This window comes from Symphalangus syndactylus, chromosome 21, assembly GCF_028878055.3.
Source record: "Symphalangus syndactylus isolate Jambi chromosome 21, NHGRI_mSymSyn1-v2.1_pri, whole genome shotgun sequence".
In the NCBI taxonomy this organism is placed as follows: Eukaryota; Metazoa; Chordata; class Mammalia; order Primates; family Hylobatidae; genus Symphalangus; species Symphalangus syndactylus.
Window position 1 is genome coordinate 46,129,829 of NC_072443.2, and position 22,096 is coordinate 46,151,924.

The 22,096-nt window shown below is 42.2% G+C and overlaps 1 protein-coding gene and 1 long non-coding RNA gene across 3 annotated transcripts in view; one reads left to right on the forward strand and one right to left on the reverse strand.

Annotated features, from left to right (window-relative positions):
* LOC134735476 (uncharacterized) overlaps nt 1-1,227 on the reverse strand; it is a 79,132-nt gene extending 77,905 nt beyond the window's left edge. Inside the window, exon 1 of the long non-coding RNA XR_010118636.1 lies at nt 1,032-1,227. This is a non-coding gene — a long non-coding RNA (uncharacterized lncRNA). The remainder of the gene's footprint in view (nt 1-1,031) is intronic.
* Nucleotides 1-22,096, forward strand: part of CASR (calcium sensing receptor) — a 107,728-nt gene that overhangs the window by 64,873 nt on the left and 20,759 nt on the right. Inside the window, exons 2-4 of one of the 2 annotated variants that reach the window (XM_055259357.2) lie at nt 8,907-9,333; nt 12,019-12,325; nt 16,453-17,337. In XM_055259357.2, coding sequence (XP_055115332.1) covers nt 9,149-9,333; nt 12,019-12,325; nt 16,453-17,337 — 1,377 coding nt within the window. In that variant the 5' untranslated portion in view covers nt 8,907-9,148. Of the gene's footprint in view, nt 1-8,906; nt 9,334-12,018; nt 12,326-16,452; nt 17,338-22,096 lie in introns of those variants that run through there. The other variant, XM_055259358.2, reaches the window with a different exon arrangement.

Here is a 22,096-nt window from a genome sequence, read left to right on the forward strand (position 1 = left end):
TGTTCCGTTGCTGGTGAGGAACTGCGTTCCTTTGGAGGAGGAGAGGTGCTCTGTTTTTTAGAGTTTCCAGTTTTTTTGGTCTGTTTTTTCCCCATCTTTGTGGTTTTGTCTACTTTTTGTCTTCGATGATGGTGATGTACAGATGGGTTTTTGGTGTGGATGTCCTTTCTGTTTGTTAATTTTCCTTCCACCAGACAAGACCCTCAGCTGCAGGTCTGTTGGAGTTTACTAGAGGTCCACTCCAGACCCTGTTTGGCTGGGTGTCAGCACCGGTGGCTGCAGAACAGCGGATTTTCGTGAGACCACAAATTCAGCTGTCTGATAGTTCCTCTGAAAGTTTTGTCTCAGAGGAGTACCCGGTTGAATGAGGTGTCAGTCTGTCCCACTGGGGGGGTGCCTCCCAGTTAGGCTGCTCAGGGGTGAGGGACCCACTTTAGGAGGCAGTCTGTCCGTTCTCAGATCTCCAGCTGCGTGCTGGGAGAACCACTACTCTCTTCAAAGCTGTCAGTCAGACAGGGACATTTAAGGCTGTGGAGGTTCTGGCTGAGTTTTTGGTTGTCTGTGCCCTGCCCCCAGAGGTGGAGCCTACAGAGGCAGGCGGGCCTCCTTGAGCTGTGGTGGGCTCCACCCAGTTTGAGCTTCCTGGCTGCTTTGTTTACCTAAGCAAGCCTGGGCAATGGCGGGCGCCCCTCCCCCAGCCTCGTTGCCGCCTTGCAGCGTGATCTCAGACTGCTGTGCTAGCAATCAGCAATACTCTGTGGGCATAGGACCCTCCGAGCCAGGTGCGGGACACAATCTCCTAGTGTGCCGTTTTCCAGGCCCGTTGGAAAAGCGCAGTATTAGGACGGGACTGACCCGATATTCCAGGTGCCGTCTGTTTTCCCTTTCTTTGACTAGGAAAGGGAACTCCCTGACCCCTTGCGCTTCCCGAGTGAGGCAATGCCTCGCCCTGCTTCGGCTTGCGCACAGTGCGCTTCACCGACTGTCATGAACCCACTGTTAAGCACTCCCTAGTGAGATGAAACCGGTACCTCAAGCAGAAATGCAGAAATCACCCGTCTTCTGTGTCGCTGGGGCTGGGAGCTGGAGACCGGAGCTGTTCCTATTCGGCCATCTTGGCTCCACCCTCCCTAAACTGACATTTTAAAGACAAACTGTGCACTGACAAATCAGGGGGAAAAAAATTACTTCCCTTTTCAGTAAGAAGAAGCTTGCCCTTTGATTACTAAACCTCACATAGTTTTACAATGAGTTGTGAATTCCAGCTCCTGTTCATGATAATATTGGCCATAATGATTCAAACATTCATGTGTCAGAACGTTTCAGTGTAAACCAGATAAACTTCCCAGGTCCCTTCTACCTCTAAAATTCTGTATTTTAGATTAATGACCTGGTGTGTCTATCCACTCAATTAATAAACAAGAATGACTTTTCCAGACCCCTTCCTGTTAATTAGACAGAGAGTTTCAACTGGGGACAGTTCTTATTGCTCACAGCAAAAATCCAGATTTATTGGTTTGTTTTCGTGTTTATATCCCTGTTGCTCTTAATAAAACTGAAAGGTTTAATGTGGTGAGGAAATCAGGGTAAAATATGTGCAAGAATTTAAAATAATGTACACGTAATGTTAGAACACTAAAATGCATGCTTTTGGTTTCTATTTTAGCTACAGCAGAGCCACAAATTTGGCTTACAGCTTCCTAACACTCAAAGAGGGAAACAGGAGAAGAGAGAAGATTTGCAATGCCTATAAAATAATTTTTGCCAGGTTTTCCAAAGAAAACCAGAATTTCCACGTGCTAAGAAAGATGTCCCCATGATGTGCTAGAACAGGCTTCTACTGGCTCTTGAGAGCCAATGGTTAAATATTCAGAATTTTTACCAATATGTTGTTAAACCATTGGTAGCTTGAAATTGACTATGGTGGGAATATTTAGCATACACTGCAAGTCAGGTCTTGTTTTTCTTTTAGAAGCCAGTTTACCAGCACACCACCACATGTCCCCAGTGGTCCTCAGACAGAGACACTGTGTGAGGTCAGGAGAGTTGCAAGTGAGTGGGGAAAGGCTCAGTGTACAACTTTCTATGTACAATAGAAACCCATCCCTCAGGAGTAGCAGAGAACAGAAACATATGCCTTACGCTCAAGTATGCACCCACTCAACCATCATCATGGAGCCCCTCCATGTTCCAGGCCGCGGATGGGACAGACCTGGCCCTGTCTTCAAGGAGCTCAGGATGCAGCATTAATGAATGTCAGCTTCCTCTATTTACAGCCTTTCTTTGCTTTGTCTAGGCTTCTGTCTCCCCACTTTGCTGTGTGTGTGCCCTATGCTGCTCCTCACCACTTTTTTTTTTTTATTTTTTTTTGAGACGGAGTCTCACTCTGTCGCCCAGGCTGGGGTGCAGTGGCACAATCTCGGCTCACTGCAAGCTCCGCCTCCCGGGTTCACGCCATTCTCCTGCCTCAGCCTCTCCCAGTAGCTGGGACTACAGGCGCCCGCCACCACGCCCGGCTAATTTTTTTGTATTTTTAGTAGAGACGGGGTTTCACCGTGGTCTCGATCTCGTGACCTCGTGATCCGCCCGCCTTGGCCTCCCAAAGTGCTGGGATTACAAGCGTGAGCCACTGCGCCCGGCCTCCTCACCACTCTTGTTCATCCTTTTCCCTCCCTTCCCTGACAGCTTTTTCCAATGACTCACAAGAACCCAGCTCAGCTGCTTTTCATTACGCTCCTGTCTTTGCATTTTTCCAACTCAATTAAGCCATTACCAGAACTAAATGAGGCATGGACTCCCCAAAAGTCACACCTGTTGTCAGGGAGATGGAGGGCAAGACCGTGTGCAGCTGGCAGGCAGACAGCAGAAGCCGGGCTTGGGCTTGTGGGAGGCAGCCAAGGGTGACCGGGCAATTTGTGTTTCCCCCAGCGCTGAAAGAGGGCCCTCATTTTAAAACAAGATGTGCCTTGCTTTGGTACAGAAGGAATGAAGTCTCATATAGAACTAGGGATGGCCATATTGGTGATGGCAGGTAAGATGTCCCTAATTCTTTGGCAAATGTGCACCAGCTGTGTGTAGAAACCCATATTGTGGATGTCTCTTCAGCAAGAGGTGAAGGAAGCTGCAACCACAGCCAGGCACATGAGTTTGGTGATTATTTATTAAACTTTTTCAGGTTTATTTTTCCTGTTCACCCTCATTAAAATATACATATTTCACCTTTCTGCAATAGTGGCTTCAAACCCTACTGTTAGCATCTTTACAATCATTGTGACGAAAGAGAGCAAAGATTATAGTACAATAAACCAGAGACATAGCAGTGTACTCACATTATGGAGATAAATTCTATTGGAAATCAAATTTGGTCTTATAACTCTTTTTTCTAGGCAACCTAGAATTTTTTATTTTCAATCTAGGAATTCAAAAATAGTAGCTTTTGAGCTTGCTGTGCCTTTAATTTACTGAGTGATTTTATGTTCAGAAGGTCTGCGCCTGGGTTTTCTCTATTTGAAATGTGAGCAAAATCATTCTGCTCTAGAGATTCACAATTTCCAGAAATGTTGAGGCCAAGAGGTGAGAGTAGGGGTGGTTTTTATTTGGAAGAAAATTGAAATGTGGCAGTGTTCACTCCTGATGTTGTTTTGCTATCCTCTGTTAACTTGTCTTGACTCCGGAACTTGGATTAGCCACGTACCTACTCTTTGGACAACAAGTTCAACAGACATTTTTAGAGCGTCCATTTAGTACCAGGTTCTTTGTTTGATGCTGAGGATGCAGCTGTGATCATGGAGAAGCCTCTGCCTACAGGAACCATCAGTCTCGTGGGGTGACCCCTTCCCTGTCCTGTCCAGGAATTGCCCAACCAGCCTCTGGTCTTTACTGGGTACACTTCATACATTTATTCAACGAATATTTGTGAATCATTTGTGCCAGGTACTGTGCTGGGTGCTAGGCAACAATGGTGGAGAAAAGAGACAGGACTTGGCCTCATGAAGTTTCTGGTCCCCACCTTGACTTAATTCTCTTTCCCAGCAATCACCAGAGAATATCACTATTTGCTCTGTGCTCCCTCAACACTTAAACCATGCCTCTTTATAGCATTTAGATCACCATCCTTATAATATACCTTTCTATCTCTTTTTAAACCTTGAGCACCTTGAAGGCAAAAAATTCAACTTTCTTTCCGTAATGTCTTGCACTCCCTGGTATCTAGCACATAGAGAGCTCAATAAATGTTTTTTGAATGAGTAAATCATTGCACGAATTTATAACTTCATGAACCCATGGAACCCATTGACTGGTCTGCCCTCATCTCCGATCCTTGGCTGAAAAGCCTAACAAGCCATTATCTGTCTGTACTGAAACACTCCTGATGTCAAGAACCTTCTAAACATACAACCACCTGGTGCACAGATCATTTCTTCTTCCAAGATGTATCTGCCATTGAGAGAAAGTGCAAATATTAGCTTCAGCTTTGTTTGTAATACTCATTTGCAGGAAGGCAAACATGATTATATATGATTTATGGAATAAATGTATAGTAAGGAGAACAAATGAGTTTATTTGTGATTCTTTGCTAGATACTGTTGGAGATAACTACAGTAAGAAAAAAAATATATGTAATAACAGTGGTTTAAACCAGCCAGAAGCCTTTTTTCTCTGTCAGGCAAAAGTCCAGGAATAGTTCAATATTAAGGTTCTGCTCTACGAAATGCTTAGCTCATGGCACCATCATTCCCTAGGTTGCAGCTCCTTGTTCAAGATGGTCTCCAGCTGTCATATCCACCTCCGTGCAGCAGAACAGAGAAAGTGGGGAGAAGGGATGAGGGGCAACCAGGAGTCAAGTACAAAGAAAATAAAACTTTTACAACATGGAAGGTGGAAGGTGATGGGAGCCTGGACAAAGGCACTGGCCACAGGAGTGTGTAGGAGAAGGCAGAGTGGGAAGCAATGGCAGAATCACAGGACCAGGAGACTGGATGTTGGAGGACAGGGAGATGGAGGATCTAGAATGACCCTTAGCTTTGGAAGCAAATTCGACCCTGACAACTGGACTCAAAAGGGTAGTTTGAAGAATATGTTAGACTGAGAGAGTTAACTGCTACAAATTGACCCCAAATCTCTCCTTCCTCTATTCCTTATTGCCGTTAATTTTCTGTTGAATGGACTAATTAATAAACTCCAAGTAGTTAATATTTCACAGGAAAAATTTAACAGGTCTCAGCGACTAACCCTAGCCAGTTATAATGTTCCTTCTCCTACCTAATTCAGTCCATGGGACTCCTTAAAATTCTGAGTTCTTAAGGCATTCTTAAGTCAAGTGCCAAAACTGCTCACTCGAGTAAGCTGAATATACAAAGAATCTATTTCCCCATCCTGAGAGTGGACTTGGTATTACCCTCATTACAAAATTGTTGTGAAATTTAAAATATATAGAATGTTTAAGGGATCTGGCACAATGCCTGGATCAATAAATGCTAGTTTCTATCTCTTTCCAAAGTACTTTCTTTTTTAATGCTTTTATTTGATAAACACTTATTCAGCATTTACTATTTCAGACACTGTACGAAGTAAGTGCTGGAGGGCAAAGTTGAATTTAGAAAAAAAGTTACTTTTTTCTTTTCCACTTGTTGAGTGTTAAGGTAAATTGTGATCATTTAGCCCAGCATGCCTACCCCATGGACTGAGCTCCTGAGGATATAAACCTGCATGTGTTTGTCACCTTTATATTCCCAGCACATGTACTTATTAAATGTATGAGTGAACATATGACCAGGGTCCAAGGAATTAAGCCAAAAATCTAAAAGCAGGACTAGGATCAGAAAACTGGGATGGTCATGGATGTTCAGACATTACAGGAGGAGATTCCATGAAAATTGAGTGTCTGCTGGGGTCATCCTTCCACCTGAGGCCCAGCACACTCTGCTAGGAATGCTATTGGAGGAGAAGGTGGAATTCCTAAGGAGCAAGAGGCACCATATGACAATGATTAAAAGATTGGGCTCTGGAATCAGACATTTATGAACATAACTATAATAAAGTGTGATGAACCTTCCAAGAGGGAAGCTCCAAGATCCAAGACATAAGAGACTATGTTCTTACAGGTGGACCTCCCTCACCTAAGGGTTCAGGGAAGGCTTCCTTCAAGAGCCTTGCAAATTGCTTACTGCACAACCGAGGGGTTAATGTGGGCTGAAATCCAACATGTGTTCCACTAAAGCTGTGCACGTTGACTCAAAGCCGTATGCTCCCCAGAAGGAGCTCTTTTCCTCATTCACCCGAAGGCCTACAGTTCACCCAGGCATGCCCCACAATTAAGGACATCTGGAAGCTCAAAGATAAGTAGATGTTTCCCAGGCCAAGTTTAGGCCGCAGGGACCAAGGAGGGGAACAGCAAGTGTGAAGTCTGAGCATTTTAAAAGCCTGATGTACTTGAGGAACTGAAAGAAGTTCAGCAAGGTTGGAGTGTGACATTCAAAGAGAAGACTAACAAGAGTGGAAGGGTATTCATTAAAGCCAGTATTTTCTATGAGTTTACTAGTTACATTGTGCTAATGGCTCTCCATGCATTATTTTGTTTAGATCACAGACATTAAGTGACTTGCCCAAAGTCATATTAGAAAGTAGTGGAACTATGATTCAAAGCCAGGTGTGACTCCAGAGCCTGTGCTCCAAAGCACTTGTCCTGTGGCATCCAAAATTTGCAAATTGCACAAGAGCAAAACTGGAGATGGGAATGCCAGTTAAGAAATAGTTGCAGAAATCCAGGTTAAAAATGATGGTAGGGTCAGGCGTGGTGGCTCACACCTACAACGCTAGCATTTTGAGAGGCCAAGGTGGGAGGATCACTTGAGCCCAGGAGTTCAAGGCCAGCTGTGGGCAACAGAGTGAGACCCATCTCTACAAAAAAAAAATTTTTAATTAGCCAGATGTGGGTAGCATGTGTTTGTAGTCCCAGCCACTCAAGAGGCAGAGGTGAGAGGACTGCTTGAGTCTGGGAGGTTGAGGTTGTAGTGAGCTGTGATGGTGCCACTGCATTCCAGCCTGGGTGACAGAGAAAGAAATAAGAAAGAAAGAGAAAGAAAGAAAGAGAGGGGGGGGGGAGGGAGGGAGGGAGGGAGGGAAGGAAGGAAGGAGAGAAAGAGAGAAAGAGAGAAAGAAAGAAAAAGAAAGAAAGAGAGAGAGAAAGAAAGAAAGAAAGAGAAAGGAAGGAAGGAAGGAAGGAAGGAAGGAAGGAAGGAAGGAAGGAAGGAAGGAAGGAAGGAAGGAAGGGGAGGGAGGGAGGAAGGGAAGGAAGGAAGGAGGGACGGATGGACGGAAGGGAGGGAGGGAGGGAAAGAAAAAGAAAGAAAGAGAGAGAAAGAAAAAGAAAGAAGAAAAAGGAAAGAAAGAAAGAGAGAGAGAAAGAAAGAAAGAGAGGAAAGAAAGAAAGAAAGAAAGAAAGAAAGAAAGAAAGAAAGAAAGAAAGAAAGAAAGAAGTGGGGAGGGGAGGGGAGGGGAGAGGGATAAAGAAAAAGAAAAAGAAAAAAATGATGGTGGACTGAAAATAGTCTTGGAAATGGCGAGGAGTAAATGGATTCCACAGAGAATTAGGAAATAGAATCTATAGGGCTTAGGGGTTGTTTAAATATGAAGGACAATGATGAGAACAGAAAGGAGGAAAAGATGGCTCCTTATTTTGTGTCTCTGTGGATGGCATGTAATCTTCTAAGATAGAAAACAGTGAAGGAGAAACAAGTTCGGTAGGGAGGTGAGTTTAGGGCCTGTTAAATTCAAATAATCTGTGGAACATTCATGTGGCAGTGTCCAGTTGGCAGTCCAGTGCTTGGCCCTGAACCTCAAGACAGGCTGGATATTTAGCGCCATCAACCTGTAATTGGTAATTGACTCACAGGGTGAGTGAGATAGGGTGCAGAGTGAGAAGAGCACAGTTCCTACTCTACTAATCATAGTATAGCAGGAAGGCTTTCTCCTATATCCAGCTGTTGATCTTTGTAAAACACAATCTAATCCATGATTTCTCTGAATTTTGTATAAGAACTATTCTTAAAAGGCTTACAGAGTGTCATATTACAAACTGGAACCAGAGACCTGCACAAAAAGAGGAGACTATCATAAAAAATAAAGAATAAGTGGTCTTTTCCAACATTTTTGTTTGGTTCAAAGTCAGATTTAAGCTTAAATATGACTCATTCTCTATTTTCTTTCTTTTTTTCTGAGACAGAGTTTCGCTCTTGTTGCCCAGTCTGGAGTGCAATGGCAGGATCTCAGCTCACTGCAACCTCCACCTCTCAGATTCAAGCTATTCTCCTGCCTCAGCCTCCCAAGTAGCTGGGATTACAGGCGTATGCCACCACGCCCAGCTAATTTTGTATTTTTTTAGTAGAGACAGGGTTTCACCATGTTGGTCAAGCTGGTCTTGAACTCCTGACCTCAGGTTATCCACCTGCTTCAGCTTCCCAAAGTGCTGGGATTACAGGTGTGAGCCATTGCACCCGGCTTCATTCTATATTTTCTATAAGAACTTGCATGCTGAATAAAATATTGCTAATATTATTATAACAAAAAGAGCTACTGCTACTAATAGGCCAAATTTATGCCTCATTCACACAGGAAAATGAAGGGATTAAAATCCAGCATCAGCACCAGCGGAGGTCTTAGGTTATCAAGGGCCTCTTTAAAATTTGACCTCTCATAACCTAACATAGTTCTTCCCCAATATGGGCAATTGACGTTTCCTGTATTTTACATGAAGTGCTATAAAAATGTGACTCCAAGCCAGGCCTTTTCAATCTGCCACCCCTAGGCCCCTCTAAATGGAGATTCTGAGCCACCTTGGTTGCAGTGGTCATAACAAGATGGGATTTAGGTTTAGCTGAATCCATTTTGTCTTTCTTTTCTTTTAGAAGCCATCACAGGAGGCCTCTACATGATGTGGCTTCCAAAGGCTCAAGGACCACCTACGTTACAAGTCTGCAATGAAGAAGACAGAAATGGAGATTCAAACACCACGTCTTCTATTATTTTATTAATCTATCTGTAGACATGTGTCCCCACTGCAGGGAGTGAACTGCTCCAAGGGAGAAACTTCGGGGAGCCTCCAAACTCCTAGCTGTCTTGTCCCTCGCCCTGGAGAGACGGCAGAACCATGGCATTTTATAGCTGCTGCTGGGTCCTCTTGGCACTCACCTGGCACACCTCTGCCTATGGGCCCGACCAGCGAGCCCAAAAGAAAGGGGACATTATCCTTGGGGGGCTCTTTCCTATTCATTTTGGAGTAGCAGCTAAAGATCAAGATCTCAAATCAAGGCCGGAGTCTGTGGAATGTATCAGGTAAGAAGAGGGGCCTAATCTGCCAGTCTCTTTTCTGAGTGGTTGGAGAAAAGCTACACCAAACTCAGAATAATTTTTTCAAACTTTGTCCTGTCTTTTCAAGAATAGTGATTGATTGGTAATCATGCTAAAGCTTATTGCCCCCACAACCTGCCTTTTTTTTTCCTGAAGACTTCTTTTTAAATAAAATGTCAATGATATTAAGTAGAAAATCCATGCATGGCCTGACCATGGTGGTCAGTCATTTGGTGACCAAGTTATCATTGTTCACCTGGCAGCAGTGTTGCTTAATGGAAGACTAAGTACCTAGAAGGAAATTTATTGCAGGTCTTGCAAACCTGAGTAGTAAAATCCCACATTGACCTTTCATGCTCCAATGGATAGTAATACCTGAGCGCTGGCTGCCTCACTTTTTTTCTTTCTTTTTTTTTAAGGCATTTAAGTTGAAAGAAACCACAGTAGTCAGCATGACCCAGTCATCTTCTAACTGTAAAATGTAGTCCATAGCATTTTGGAACTACTGCTATCAAAAAGTCTTTTGCATAGGAAGGTTATCCCCCCTCGCCACCCTCCCCACCCCCCATCCCACCCTGCCAAGACAGAATGCATCTCACTCTCTCAATAGATTCTCTCTGCAGCCACTTGAAGAGAGCTAATATGTCTCATCAAATATTTTCTTCTCCAAGCCACATAGTCTGTTTTATCGTCATTTTCTCCATGATATGCTTTCCAGACCCGTCATCATCCTGGTTGTCCTCCATCTGATGCCCCCTAATTTACTGTGACCCTTTTAGAATATAGTCTCCAGGGTGAGGCACTTCTCTTTAAATAGGATCTGACTTCTGCAGAATACGGTTGGGACTGTATATCACCTCCCCTAATCTACACTGGAGACTGACTGTGCTCCAAATCTTGACCCATCTTCTAGAGAGACTTGCAACTTCCAGAAGGGATCCAGCACTTTTCCTTGCTCTTCCCAATAGCTGGAAAATAAAAATGAAAACTAGGATTGTTCCAATAAAACTGGATTTCTGTTCATGCTCTAATGAGAGCTAGTAAATTGATAATATTTTCACATTTTTCTTATGAATGCAGGAAATCTAAGTGCAGAATTGCACTGATGTGATGATATCCTTCACATAACCCATGTGGACAAATACTCTGTTATACCCTGCTGCACAGAGCTGTACATGTGCCATGTGTATACAGACCTAAGATCAAGCAAAAGGCTTGCCCTAAAATAATATATATTTTTAAATTATGTTAAAGATAATAAAATTAGCTTAGTAGCATAGATGTTTAATGTAAAAAAATCTGTAATATTTCATAATAACTTCGCAGGTTTAAAACAGTTAAATACATGAAGTAAACTTAAAGAAAATGGTAACAGAAAACATCACATTAAAAGTTAGACCAAGAGCTTAGGGAACCTAACAATACAATGGAGTATAAAAGATCGTATATCTCACCTCCTGTCACTGTCACTGAGTTCAAGTAGTGAAACTCACAATATAAAGAAAGAACCTGGTGAGTTGTTTTTTCCTCTAGACACAAATACACTGATTCAGCACATTTACTGAGCCCTGATTCTGAGCAAAGTGCTGGGGAAGTGAAAACTACGTCATTGACCTTATTTTTCTTGTTAACTTGTTTGATTTTTATTTAAAATGTTTTTCTTTGAAAAGCAATGCATGTTCATTTTTTTAGATGTAAAGTGTAAATAAGCCAAAAGCACATAATTTTAAAACTCAGCATTCCACCTCCCAGAAATAATCACTGTTGTACACCCCAGACTGTCTCTGTATGGCCTTCATAGGTTTGTTATTTGTTTACAAAAATGAGATCATTCATGTCCCTTTCCCCTTGACCTTCAGGAATGTCATAGTCTAAACTTATGACTCTGCAAATCTGATCTGAGGTTATTTTTAGGCACCCACATATTAATATCTTAATGTATTTATGTTTTCCTGGTCCTTTTCTTGTACATCTACATACTGCTTTTATTTAAGTACCATATCAGCTACTTCAAATTCATTACTGGAGAACACAGATACAAATTATTCAATGAATTACAAATAGCAATCTTTTATTTTTCTTTTTATTTTTATTATTGTCATTATTGCTCTCTGTCTCTGTGTGAGGCACCATGCTGAAGATTTTGCATCATTATCTCATGTCATCATCTTCACAGGCACCCTATGAGGCAAGTGTCATCCTCCCTTTATTTTTATTTATTTATTTTTGAGATGGAGTCTCACGCTATCACCCAGGCTGGAGTGCAGTGGCACAATCTCAGCTCACTGCAACTTCTATCTCCCAGATTCAAGCAGTTCTCCTGCCTCAGCCTCCCCTGTAGCTGGGATTACAGGCGCCCACCACCACACCTGGCTAATTTTTGTATGTTTGATAGAGACGGGGTTTCGCCATGTTGGCCAGGCTGGTTTTGAACTCCTGACCTCAAGTGATCCACCCGCCTCGGCCTCCCGAAGTGCTGGGATTACAGGCGTGAGCCACCACGCCCGGCTGTGTCATCCCCATTTTAACAGAGAGGGCTCTGTACAGAGCATGCCATAAAGCCAGAAAGTAGTAACAGTTCCATGATTCAAACCCGGCTTTGCCGGGTCTTTAATCTAAAGTCATTGACTAGAAAGCTTCCCATTTTCTTCCACTTCTTCTTTCTTCCAGGTATAATTTCCGTGGGTTTCGCTGGTTACAGGCTATGATATTTGCCATAGAGGAGATAAACAGCAGCCCAGCCCTTCTTCCCAACTTGACGCTGGGATACAGGATATTTGACACTTGCAACACCGTTTCTAAGGCCTTGGAAGCCACCCTGAGTTTTGTTGCTCAAAACAAAATTGATTCTTTGAACCTTGATGAGTTCTGCAACTGCTCAGAGCACATTCCCTCTACGATTGCTGTGGTGGGAGCAACTGGCTCAGGCGTCTCCACAGCAGTGGCAAATCTGCTGGGGCTCTTCTACATTCCCCAGGTACTCAAGCCTTCTCAGACGGGGCACTGGGAGCAGGATCAGAAGAAGCAGGCTTGGGGGTGCCATGCCCAATATCCATATGGTTTACCATATTCCCATCTCTGGTGCAAAAGACCTGTGATTTAGTTGATATGCTGTATCATGACCATTGGGGATTTCTGAAACTCCAGTGTCCACAATGTCAATGATACCTTCACTATGCTTCCAAAATTCTTTTAAATGTACCTTGCATAAAACTGTGTCTTTTTTTAAAAAGAGGCATTCAGTTATTTATTTCCCACTCTATTCCTTTAGTAAATTTTTTTTCCTTCTGCTTTTACTAAAAGGAATCAGAGCATATGAGGTAAATCCCACCTCTCAAATCCAAAATATCTGTCCTGAATTCCATTTCCTGAAAAGTCTCTGCTGCTCCACTGTCTTGTTGAAACTTTAGCTCAGAGGGAAGCAGAGCATATTTTCTCACAAACAGGAACTTAATCGTTGTGTTGCACATTCCAGAAATGGAGAAAATTCTGTTTCATTCAACAAATATTTATTGAGTATATATGTATAAGCAGTCTCCACTTTGTAGGAACTTAGCCTAGGTGGAGAAATGGTTGCATTTTCATTTACTAACAGTTTATTGAAGCAAGTGCTTTAATAAACATTCAATGATGCATTTTTCCACCAAAAAAAGATAACAAATGTGAAATGCCATTTTATAACCTGACATTTTCCTTCTTAACACTATAGAGCAAAGCATTTTTCAGTTTAATATTTATAAATCTATGACATCATTTTGTAATAGTGAGAAAATGGAAACAACCTAATTGTCTGTGGGTGGGAGAATCAGCTCAATTGTGATGCATCCTTACATTAAGTTTGAAATTAAATTATAAACTACACCTAAATTTATTTTTTTGAATATTTAATATTTAAAATTTGTAAGAGTACCTTTGATAAATTTACATTTCTATGTTAGGAGGGCTCCTTTTTTTTTTTTTTTTTTGTGATTGCCATTATCTCTTTATATACATGAGACGAGAGATAGTTTTGTCATCATTTACGGAATCCTTACTTCAGGGAATTAAAGGTGTTTCCCATGGGGAAGCCCTGGCTTTGTAACTTTTGTGCCAAAGTGATCTGACAAAGCCTGTATCAGTAAATGTGCTGCGTATATTCAAATTTAGATACACAGTTAAAGTAAGTTATTGTTACCCCATGGCCAACAGGCTAAGATGTCAAGTAAAGAAAGAACATGAAAAGGGGAGGGGAGTGTTAATTCTTTCTGCTTTGGACGAAGGATAAGGTTAAGTTGAGTTTGAATTATAAAAGTGCTTTGATTATCAATCAAACCAATATAAGTCTATCTACAGTAGGGGTTCTCTGCCATGTCTGCCATGGCTACCTATTGGAATCACTCAGAGAGCTTTAAAAATCCTGGTGCCTAAGTCCCACTCCCCAGAGATCAAGATTTAATTGAGCTGAGATGCAGCCTGGGTGTCAGGAGGTTTTAACACTCCAGAAGTGATTCTAATGTGCAGCTGGGCTGGGAACCACTGCCCTGCCGGGTGGGGTCATGGACCCAGGGGTATTTCGTATGCCAGCGACGCCACCAAGTGGATGGAACAAGCAGACCAGCTAGACAAATTGCGGTTGGAATAGTTTTCTGAATCATTCATGAAATTCTCCCCTCTTAACAATAAAAAAAAGTTTTGTGTGTTTCTGAGGGGTTTTTTGGGGGGTTGGGGCACAAAATGGTATTTACCCCACTTTAGAGTTGCTTTTTAAAAACTTGGTAAACATTATAAATATATTCCTTAAGAGAACATATCCATGAGGAATATTATTGTTTTTGATTTTTATTCCATTAAAGCCCTTTTGACCTATTTTTGAAAAAATCAAGAAGCAAGCAATAATGGATGGATTTTTTTAAATGGTAAGTTTTGTGTTTGCAAAAATCTGATTCAGAGGCCTATTGTTTGGGTCTGCTAACAGAATTCTCTGAAAACAATAACATCTAAACAAATTACTTAATTTAACCACCTGCCTCATAAGTTCTGTGGTATTTCGAGAATACTTCATTCTGATAAAGGAAAAAATAATCAATTTTATACTATACCTTCTAAAATAAAAGCTCTTGTCAGAAAACAATCATACTTGCTTTTTAGTCAAGTTGGCCTAATTTTTTTACAGACCAACACCTTTTATGTTTCTAACGTAGAAACTATCCATCAATAAGAAGAAACGCATTGGAAATTTTTTTTTTTTTTTTTTTTTTTTTTGAGATGGAGTCTGGCTCTGTCTCCCAGGCTGGAGTGCAGTGGCAGGATCTCGGCTCACTGCAAGCTCTGCCTCCCAGGTTCACACTCTTCTCCTGCCTCAGCCTCCCAAGTAGCTGGGACTACTACGCCCGGCTAATTTTTTGTATTTTTAGTAGAGACGGGTTTTCACCGTGTTAGCCAGGATGGTCTGGAAATTTTTATTTAAAAATATTGGACATGGAAAATTAATTGTTTTAAGTGGTGAGAGATATTAAAAAGGCATTGTCCCAAATACCTTCGACTTGTTTCCTTAAGAAGTTTAAAATCTTTCTGGAAAAACTAGAGAACACAAGATATTAAGCTACTTCATTTCCTAGAAGAAATTCTATTTGTGTAAAAATGTTTCGTTCTTCAGAAAAAATGGTCCCATAACTTGGAACTTCCTAAGTGGTGAGCCATGATGACACAGAGTGCTGCAAACGAGCTGAAGCCGGCCTCATCAAAGATGTGGATCCCCTCAAGTGTTGGGGTGGCCAGGTGGGGCCTGAGTGGTCAGAGCACTCCCACCAGGGTTGATCAGCTTCCTCCGTTTGCTCCATGTGTTGCCATAATGTGAAAAGAAGTGGGAAAGTTCTGCACTAACTAATGCTTTACATGGTATTTGGCTACTTCTTCAAGCAAGGATCTCTTAACATCAAGGGCAAGACTTTCTTCCCTTGGTAGTCCATACCCTTGCTCAGATGCAGAGGTGGCTATGTCTTAGAGAGTGCAAACATGTCAAGACAGCTTCTCCAGGGTTCCTGTTCAGCCTCTTAAGATTTTCGAGACCCACATCAAAAGCCTGTCAAGCAGGCCTAGCCATCACCTATAACTGAATAAAGGAAAGGGCTCTGGAAGGTGCTTCCCAGTGGAAGATTCTTCACAATGCTACCTTCAAAAGTGGGTCTGCTAATGATGAGTTAATGGGTGCAGCACACCAACATGGCACATGTATACATATGTAACAGACCTGCACGTTGTGCACAAGTACCCTAGAACTTTAAGTATAATAAAAAAAAAAAGTGGGTCTGGCCATAAAATCAATCCAACAATAGTGGGATGGAGAGGAAGGGAGGTTTTTCTGATGATATTTAATTACATACGTCATTGTTACTGTGATACAAGGGGATTGAGCCTAGTGGTCTTAGTGGTCTAATTGAGCCTAAAAGAAACAGTTCTCAGAAATGACTGCAATTAAGATTACTTTTTTCTAAAATACTGGGGTGCGGGGAGGAGAGGGAGGAGGAGGAATAACCAGAAGAGGGGGAGAGAGAAATTAGGCAGAATAAGAAAAGGAAATTCCCGGGGACTCCTCTGAAGAGCCTTAAGTTTATAATCCACGGGGAACCTGATTCCTTCCAGAGGCAAATTATGGACAAAGTGTTTATTGCAGTAAAGGGAAGTTAAACTCTTCAGATCAGAAGCTGAGCCCAACAAGCCAAAGTTGTGTACATGGATATATTATAACCAATGAGGCAGTACAGAGTAGGTTACAGAAAACATGAAACGGTGCATAAAGACTCTTCTTGAAAGGCTAAGTACATCCCACTATTGTTGGGTTGATTTTATGGCCAGACCCAGTTTTGAAGTTAGCATTGTGAAGAATCATCCATTGGGAATTGGGATGCTCCCTCATAGACTGAAAGGTGCTTAAGTGGTCACGCTGGAGTGGAACAGATGCTGCTTTTCCTTACCCTTTCTTTCATCCTGTACACAGTGAACAGCATAGTTGATAAATGAGACCAAGGCATGCTCAGAAAGCCACCTCCACAACAGCCTGGAGGCTCACTCAGCACCTCCTCACTCACTCACTCACTCATTCACCATGTTCTTGGTTCTCTCCAGGTCAGTTATGCCTCCTCCAGCAGACTCCTCAGCAACAAGAATCAATTCAAGTCTTTCCTCCGAACCATCCCCAATGATGAGCACCAGGCCACCGCCATGGCAGACATCATCGAGTATTTCCGCTGGAACTGGGTGGGCACAATTGCAGCTGATGATGACTATGGGCGGCCGGGGATTGAGAAGTTCCGAGAGGAAGCTGAGGAAAGGGACATCTGCATCGACTTCAGTGAACTCATCTCCCAGTACTCTGATGAGGAAGAGATCCAGCATGTGGTGGAGGTGATTCAAAATTCCACGGCCAAAGTCATCGTGGTTTTCTCCAGTGGCCCAGATCTTGAGCCCCTCATCAAGGAGATTGTCCGGCGCAATATCACGGGCAAGATCTGGCTGGCCAGCGAGGCCTGGGCCAGCTCCTCTCTGATCGCCATGCCTCAGTACTTCCACGTGGTTGGAGGCACCATTGGATTCGCTCTGAAGGCTGGGCAGATCCCAGGCTTCCGGGAATTCCTGAAGAAGGTCCATCCCAGGAAGTCTGTCCACAATGGTTTTGCCAAGGAGTTTTGGGAAGAAACATTTAACTGCCACCTCCAGGAAGGTGCAAAAGGACCTTTACCTGTGGACACCTTTCTGAGAGGTCACGAAGAAAGTGGCGGCAGGTTTAGCAACAGCTCGACAGCCTTCCGACCCCTCTGTACAGGGGATGAGAACATCAGCAGTGTCGAGACCCCTTACATAGATTACACGCATTTACGGATATCCTACAATGTGTACTTAGCAGTCTACTCCATTGCCCATGCCTTGCAAGATATATATACCTGCTTACCTGGGAGAGGGCTCTTCACCAACGGCTCCTGTGCAGACATCAAGAAAGTTGAGGCGTGGCAGGTGCGTCCTTCACTTATATAGCAATTTGCTGTATAATAAAGCAGAGTTGGGCTGCAACTCCAGGCAAGAAAAATAGTGGTTACTTGAAAAGGGCAATATTTAAATGAGGCCACTAAATGGAGCTTTGGATTCAAAGTACCTTTTTTAAATCTTGAGCAACTGATTTGAGCAAAATTGATAGTAATTTGATTATCTACTTAAAGCCTTGAGTCAACTGTTCTTTAGTCCAGTGGTTCAGAATAACTGAAATATGGTCCCCAAAAGTTTTCAAATATCCCAGAACAGATTTAGTTATGAGTGGGGTATTTTTCTAATGTCTAAATTATCAATATTGTTCCCTTGTGAGTAAGAAGTATTTTTTGAGTACCTATTACATTCCATATACTAAGGGGCATAAAGCTAGTATTATTGTGTTCAGCCACCACTTTTGCCATTACATTACTGACAGCCTATACCAAGCCACCCAGCAGGTCAGCTAAGCACAGCTTAGGACAAAAGCAAGTCAAAGGTACAGAAAACAAAAACTCTTTGTAAAAAGATTTGATATTGAGTGTTTCAAAAAGAAGCACTGAAGTCGTTATCATAGAAAAAATCAGAACTTAAGAGGAGTTCCCACACTTGTTTAGCCTTGTTTTGTATTTTTGAATTACACACAGGAAAGACATCATAATCTTTTTCATTTCAAGAGCTTGTATCCTAAATAGCTGTTTGGGTCTTGAATATGTGCCTTATTTTTTTCAATCAGACCATGTTTTACACTCCTTTTGTATTTTCCTTAGTTCCAAACTGACCTATCAGAGAGATTGCATGACAGTGGAGAGGGCAGGAATTCCTGAATTTGAATGGAATGTCCCAGCCTCCAGCTCCCCCAGTTCCTAGCTGTGTGATCTTAGGCAAACCATGGCTGTAAGTCACAGTGTCTCCATCTGTGACACAGACTTAATGTCTGGCTTACTTTCCACTCAATGTTCTTTTGACTTAGGTTCATGACATTAAATGACGTGATATATGTAAAAGTAATTTGTAAACTTTCAAGCTCTATACAGATGTGTGATTATTATAGTAGGATTTCAGTACACCTCTAATTAATCCATCAATTAGGTAAAAATGATAACTAGAACACCTTTGTATACAGAACCCAACCACCACAAACCCTTTGGGAAGGATACCAAGAAGCAAAAAGCATACAACTCGTATCAGTCACTGTAGAGATTCTCATGAAAGTCAAGGAGTGACTGTCTAAGTTGGTCAAATGAGCCAGAATCTTCAAGTTCTCAGCCCTTTTTGTATGGGAACCTCTCACCCAACCATCACTGTTAGCTAAAATTTCTTACTTCTGTGGGGTACTCAGAGCTTTCTTCTTCACACAGAACCCCTACCCTGCCAAGATAGAGGTGCTATAATGAAGGTCAGGCACTCTAAAGTCTTCAGGAGTGATGATGCTAAGGTGTGGGGTTTAAGTAGGAGGAGTAAGGGGACAATCTTTTAGGTGGTTGATACTATCGTCTTTTCTTTCTTACCTTTCGAGTCCAATGCAAGGAGGACCTCAGCTCTTGAAAAAACTGCAAGAAAAGGGTAGGGTTGAAGGAAAAACAGGTTTCAAGGGGGAAACTTGGCAGTTCTACTCTTCAATGGCTCCTCTTCCAGATAAGGAAATAAAATACAGATGGTCAAGACCAGATCTTGGACCTGTGAGAAAAAAAAAAAAAAAAAAAAAGCCATGACAGGCTACAGTCACAACTGGGACTTTTAGTTGTGTAATAGAAAGCCCTAACCAAATTGGCATAAACAAAAAAAGAGGAAATGTAGTGAGTGGGTCATGTTACTAAAAATCTCAGAAGTGTTCCAGGTACAGCTAGGTATTTTCGTCTCATCTTTCTGTTCTTCATTCCCCAGGGTTAGCAATTTTCAGCCTCTGTAGCAGCTTGAAGCTAGGATCTCCTTACTTCCCAAGATATCCTGTAAAAGTTCCAGAAACCACGTTTATTAACCATTCCTAGGTCATGGATCCATCCCTGATGCTAACAGTCCTCCAGACTACATAGACTTAGAGTAAGGGGGGAGTGAATCCCCAATGGGAAGTCGGGATGCCATTACCAAAAGGAGGAAGAAATAGAAGCAAAGCAGCCAACATTCAAAATGTCCACTACACAGACACTTCACCCAACCATGGCCCAGGTAAAGATATGCTCTCCTGACTCTTACATGGTCTGGGAAAATCCCCCCAGGAGAGAGCACAGATAGGAAAATGGGATCAGAACTCTAGGGAGGAACAACATGGGATATTGGCCAAAATGTCCTGAGTGCTTGGTGTGGGTCTCCTTTGAGCCTCAGGAACCCAGGCTGTTGGGTGGGCATTCCAGAATTTGAGATCTTGGCCAGGAGATGAACTAGCAATTATTCATTCTCATTATTAAGACCTATATCTTCATCAGGAAATCAACTAGCAATTATTCATTCTCAATATTAAGATCTATATGGAAACTTATCACCTATAACCTAATCCAAGTTTCCAGCTAGAACTCCATGTCTGCCTTCTCTCAGTTCTTCCCCTATAAGCTAACCTGCGTGACACCTCCTCACAAATCACTCATTAGTTTTTGGCACAGCATCTTTGCATAGGCCATAGCCCACACCAGAAGGGCCACCAATTTTTTATCTCTGCTGTCATTTTCCACCATGAACATTTAAATTGTTTTCAAAATCCACTTTCCCCTGGAAGTCTTTTCAAATCATATTCCCACAACACACTTTCTGATCATTCTTGCTTCCTCATTTTTGATGTTTATATACCCAGCTTAAGCTTCCACAGCTCTTTGACTGAAATAGACACTTATTAGTTAAATTCTGGTTATAAGGGTTAATCACAATTTTTTTCCTTTCTTTCTCCCCAAAAAATATATATCAATCAACTCATATGCCTCAAAAGTGGCACTAGCAGGTGATTTATGAGCATACAACTCACAATTACCTCCTTTCCTCTTCTTGGAGACCCCAAAGCCCTCCTCACATCCCTTCTCAGCTCTCTCTTCACTACTCCTTTGCTGTACTCTAAGCTTCGTAAGATCAGGAACCACGCCTGTATTGTTCAGTACTATGTTCAGAATGCCTGACACTGGAATATTCATAGAATGAATGAATGAGTGAATAGCAGTCTAGTTGATTTGACCTGTCAACACTACCTAGAGGCCTTTGTAGGGAACTCTTTGAGCCAACAACCCATTCTTGAATCAATCACTGTGGCCAAGTTATTCTAGGCTCTGTTTGGACAAGCTTTGGTCACGTGCCCACTATCAAGTTTGAATGGAACATCATGTAAGTATGAAATCACCTTCTTTCTTCTCTCAGGATGATCATGCACAAGGTGTGCTTCCTACCCTCCTGCACCTCACACCAACACTCACTAGTCAAAAAACAGGCATGCAGCCATGGTGAAGATGGAAGTCAGATGGAGCTGATCTTTCTAGGAATTGCTGGTACTGCTGGAAGTTGGGGAATGTGGGATAAATTGTGAGGACGGCCAGAGAAGATGGAAGGGAGATAAGAAAACATGGCTGGGGTTAGAGAAGGGAATTGGGCCTGGATCTTCCCCATGCTCTTACCACAGGAACTGGGCAAGATAATGAACTTCATTATCTTGTTCATTATTTGTGTGACCTGGCCCTCATTATCTGTACAAGAGCTGGAAGTCCTAGACCAGAGTGGGGGGGTTTCTAGTCTCTAGCGTTCAGCTTAATTCAATTGACGCAACTAAGAATGTGTGCCAAGAGGTGATTCCCATTTATGCTTACAATGAGCAACTGTTTGACTTTAAAATCTTTTAGGGGAAATACCCTAAAAGGCCACAAGATGGGACTCTTATGGCATAAAAGTATATGTTAGCTTCTAAGTGCATGCATGTCCTGTATTTGCCCCTCTTTTAGATCTATGTGTCTTTCTTGGTGGTGTTTTCTTTGTAAGCCTATAAGTCTCTTTGTGTCTGTATGTTATGTTCTATGTTCAGATCTTTTTTTTGTTTGTTTTTTGCTTTTTTGAGGCAGAGTCTTGCTCTGTCACCCAGGCTGGAATGCAGTGGCCCGATCTCGGTTCACTGCAACCTCCGCCTCCCAGGTTCAAGCAGTTCTCCTATGTTCAGATCTTTCTACTAGTTTTTTTTTGTTTCTCTTCCCCTTCGTTTATTCTTTTTCCTCATATTACTCCCCAAATAAAATAAAAAGTTTGGAAGCACATTATATTGGATAATAATCGCAAGTAAAATTTTATATTTCATTTTAAAAGGAACTGTCAGTTCCTTTTTAAAACATTTTTAAAAGCAAAAGAAGCCAGGCGCAGTGGCTCACGCCTATAGTCTCAACACTTTGGGAAGCCAAGGTGGGTGGATCACGAGGTCAGAAGTTCGAGACCAGCCTGGGCAACATGGTGAAACCCCATCTCTACTAAAAATACAAAAAATTAGCCAGGTGTGGTGGCAGGCACCTGTAGTCCCAGTTGCTCGGGAGGCTGAGGCAGGAGAATCGCTTGAACCTAGGAGGCATAAGTTGCAGTGAGCCAAGATCGCACCACTGCACTCCAGCCTGGGCAGCAGAGCGAGACTCCGTCTCAAAATAAATAAATAAATAAATAAGAAAAAGAGTGTTCTCTCTCGGGCAGATATCTAAATTATCTTCTAACTTATGTTGCTTTTTTGTGGATCAATCATTATCGATTTAAAGATTCCCTGTCATTGCTCTTAGGAGTGAAATGGTTTTCATCTCCATCT